Here is a 4,200-nt window from a genome sequence, read left to right as displayed (position 1 = left end):
CCTCGCTCAGCCAGTGAGCGGGAACCGGTCCGTATGTGGGATCCGAACCCTCGGGCGGGAGCGCTGCCGCGCTTCCCAAGCGGCGCACTATCCAGTGCGCCACCGGGCCGGCCCATATATGTTTATATATTTACTTATTTATATATAATATATATTTTATATATGCTTACTTATATATGAACACATAAATATATATAATATATAACATCTAAATATTTATATATAGTCATACAAAGATATAAATACTTGCTTATATATTATATTTATATATTTTATATATCTATAAATTTCTTAGTACAATATCTGGTGTAATAAGTTACTCATATTACTGACATAATAAATTACTCATTGAGTGTCACTATCGTCATCCGCCTCCTTAGCCTAAATATAAAATAGGAGGTACTTTTAAGTGTCTAGAGCAGCAGACAGGCTATAGAGTAGGTATGCTATTGTAATCAGGAAAATATTCAAAGTTTAACTTGTATCTCAAATTCTTTCTGCATAAATTTAAAGCGAATTCTTTCATAATGAGGCCTACCTTTGTCTTTCCCTATTAGATAACATGCATTTTTTTTCCTTTATAGGAGATGGAAAGAACAGTTCATATGTTTGAGACATTCCTATGAACTTTCAAGATGAGTGGTTTATCCTCTCCAATCTGCTCCTGAAAGAGCAGTCTTCTGAGCCATTCAATTTCCAATTGCACCAATTATGTGCAGAGCCTTGATGTAAAGTGCTCTCTCACTCATTCTTTCTCTCTGAATTTGGTGCTATTGTCTCAGGTACCTGAAACCAACCAGCCTACAAGAACCAAACAGAACTTCAGAAACATGTTGTATTTTCCACAAATAAAAAATACAACCCCCCAGCTTGGAGATTTTGGTGCTACAGAAACTGCTTTCGCTTCTGCTCCTCTTTTCGTGCACTCTCTTTTGGAGACTTCTCTCTTAGGGAGCAGGCCAGCAAACATGAAGAAAATGGATGGGGCAGTTCTAACTGTGTTGAATTGTTTAAAGAGTGGGCGACCTGTTATTTTTTTTCCTCCTTTCTACTCCTTTTGTCACATCCCTCTACCCCCCACCCCAGGTAATGGACTGAAACCTGTTTTAGAGTTCGCGATGGTACATTCTGGTGGGAAGCTGAAGAAACTGGATGAAATTAGATAAGGCTCTTTAGAACTGCCTTTAATGTGCCTTTTATTCATTTGAGAAAGATAAGGCTAAAGGGATGGGCTTGTTTGTAGCAAATAAATTACAATGTTTTCTTTGGTCACAACCTTGGAAATAAGTTTTGATACCCTGTGTCATTAAGAGACAACCAGTGTTTTGGTATTAAATGCCTGTCTTGTTCTCAAAGCTCAATCAGTACACTCAATAAGCCACATAATATACTGAAATTCCTGTATGGTCTGTTTCTGTTTGAGAAACACGTGATAAAACAACAACAACAAATAATACACAGTCCACAGAAAAACCCACACACCCAGTGATGACCAGAAAATAAATAGTGACCATTCTTTCTTCTGTCAGTGGCAATTTAGTAGTTATTCATGTTTGAGTTCCCAGAAAAAAATGATTTTCATGTGTAGTAAATTGTTATTGTTTTGTTTTAAAGCCAGGACTTGCCAAATGGACAGAAAAGAGAGGAATTTGTCAGAAGCTCCATAAAATTCATTTTCTATATGCATAATTGCGAGTGAGCTCTGATATGGTCCTTGAATAACAGTATTATTGTTTAAATCCCTTCTCATAAACTTAACTTCACAACTCTTCGCTTTGATTAGAACCCATTTTGGATCGTGTTAAGTGATTTCTGTGAATTGTACTTACCTGAAATTAATTATGGGTTACTAGTTTTACAAAAACTTTCTACAAATTTGGAGACACAGTCTAGGCAGTTGCAAAGAGGCAAAGGGAGTGCAGTGACATTTTTTATCAGATGATTTTTAAACAAAAAGGTAGAAAATTTTGCTGACAAGTTGGCTTGATGTCTTCATTCATTATAGCCGTTAACTGCAGGTGTGTCTTTCCAATATATGCAACACATGTAGTTTGGGTTTTAATTAGGGCAAATGGTCTTGGACTACTGCAGAGATACTGAGCTACCTCAGCTTTTTGTATTTTAGTTACCAACAGTGTTTACAGACTCCTGTAATCACTTTGCCACCGTTTACATGGCTGAAGCTAAGGTACTTTCTCCTTGTCTCTGGCTATTTGTAGTGGGCAGAAAGCACACTTTGGCCATTGGCTACTGCAGTAATCTTAAATGCTTCTTTGTATTTACATTTCCATTTAATGTCTTCTAATTCTAGCTTAATTTTATTTAAATGCCACTTGTTTTCTTTATACCTAGTCTATGAAGTTTTCGTAATATTCAGTTAGTCGTATAATTCAAGATGCTACCCATGTAGACACTGTATTTTTAAGATGGGCAAGTGCGATTAACGATGAACCATTTTAAAGGGGAGGTTATTTGAAACCTCTAATTTGATTATTGGGAGGATTTTCATGCTTTCTTTAGTATTTATTACCATCATACCAGTTCAAACTATTTTACTGTCTAATACATTAGCATTTTGTATTTTGATGGAAATTGTTACAGAATTTAAAGATTTGATGAAATAAGATGTAGCAGATTTTTTGTAGCAAGTTTCTGGTAAAAGGGTTTTTTGCAAGTCTCAGGTTCTTGCTGCACTATTTTTTTTTAAATATTTATTCCAGTTACTCTAATTCAGAAGCATTCTGTTCAAGTAACAGCAGCACTTGTGAAAGGAAAAACACGCACATGTTTTTAGTAGCTTACTAAATTTGTACAAGTTAAGATTTTAGCCATCAGTGAGTTTGACAAGGGAAATTTATTTATGTTCAGCATTAATATGCTTACAAAAGATCAAGTTGGGTTTTTTAAATTGTAATGTTAATGAAGATGGAGAAATTGGAGGCAACCTCAGTATAGGAACTGCCACTTTGAACAGTTTAGGTCTTAAAGAGAAAGCCAGTCTAAAGCCAAGGGGAGAAAAATAAGCTGAAATTGTACCAACTCCTCTGGCCCCATTTCCCCCTCAAAAGAAAAACACTACACCAGTTTTGCTTATTTTACAGATATCTGGTGGTTCTGTGGTTTAAAGCAGCTTGTGAAATTATCCAAGTGGAATCAAGTTTGTTTACCTTTCTGTAAGTTCTTAATTTTTGCTGTATAGCATTGGCAAAAAATATATACAAATTGACCTCTGTTCTTATTTCCTATTGTGAGCATTATAAATGATAAGCTCCTGTGCAAAACCTTGCTCTCAGATCAGTAAAATATGTATCTCAGCACAGCTTAGCAATAGCTCATGCTCAGCTGTGGGGACCTTGGGGACCCTGGGAGCCTTTTGAAGATGATGGAACCGCACTAGGGTTGAAACTGATGGCTGTGGAGTTGATTGTGTTTTCGAGCTTGAATCTCACCTGTGATTAATTTTTTTGTTTGTTTTACATCTTTTCGTGACTTGATTTTTCTCATATGCCAATGTATTTATAGGTTTACTGGGTTTTATTTTTGGGGAGTGGGGTGGTAATTTCTTATCTTCCCTTTTTTGATTGAGTTGGTTCAGCTATGGTGCTATTCAGTAGGTATCTTCATTGTCAGGTCCCGTAGCTGAATGCCATTGTTATTATAATTATTATTTGTAATCATATTGTAAGCTTGAATTTGGGCTTGTACCTGCATCTTTTGTATTTTGTACATTTGGTTACTTAGACTTTGGGAGTCCTTTTTGGTTTCAGTCATGTATGTCTACTTTGTAGATTAAGTGGACTTCATCAACTATGGTCTATTTTGGATTTGTAGTTTAATTTAGAATTGTGTTAAATTGATGTTTTGCATTTGACTTCCTTTTACATTAGTTTGAAGTAAATTATTTAATTTTTGAATTCTGGAATTTGAACATTTACTGTAATTTGTAATATAACTGCTGTGAAATACTTGAATAAAGATGACAAGAAAAACATGTCTTTCTTTAGCTTAATTATGATAACTGTTGGCTGCAAATGTAGTGCTGCTTTTCTAGCTGATTTAATCTGTTTTACAGATGGGGCATTATTGATGTTTATTAAGCAACCAAAAAGTCTTGTTATGTGTTCCTTTTATATTTTAAGTACACTTCAGGATATTTTAGCTGAAAGCATTTTCTGTTAAGAAAGTATGGTTTTAATTTCA

At 35.1% G+C, this 4,200-nt stretch overlaps 1 protein-coding gene across 1 annotated transcript in view; it reads left to right on the top strand.

Annotated features, from left to right (window-relative positions):
- Nucleotides 1–3,991, top strand: part of ATAD2B (ATPase family, AAA domain containing 2B) — a gene marked incomplete at its 5' end in the record, with an annotated part of 144,646 nt that extends 140,655 nt beyond the window's left edge. Inside the window, one exon of the mRNA XM_008574432.1 lies at nt 585–3,991. Coding sequence (XP_008572654.1) covers nt 585–626 — 42 coding nt within the window. The remainder of the gene's footprint in view (nt 1–584) is intronic.
- Between the last annotated feature and the right edge of the window lie 209 nt (nt 3,992–4,200).

Source organism: Galeopterus variegatus, unplaced genomic scaffold (genome assembly GCF_000696425.1).
Source record: "Galeopterus variegatus unplaced genomic scaffold, G_variegatus-3.0.2 Scaffold1047, whole genome shotgun sequence".
In the NCBI taxonomy this organism is placed as follows: domain Eukaryota; kingdom Metazoa; phylum Chordata; class Mammalia; order Dermoptera; family Cynocephalidae; genus Galeopterus; species Galeopterus variegatus.
This window is presented reverse-complemented; position numbering and strand designations above follow the sequence as displayed.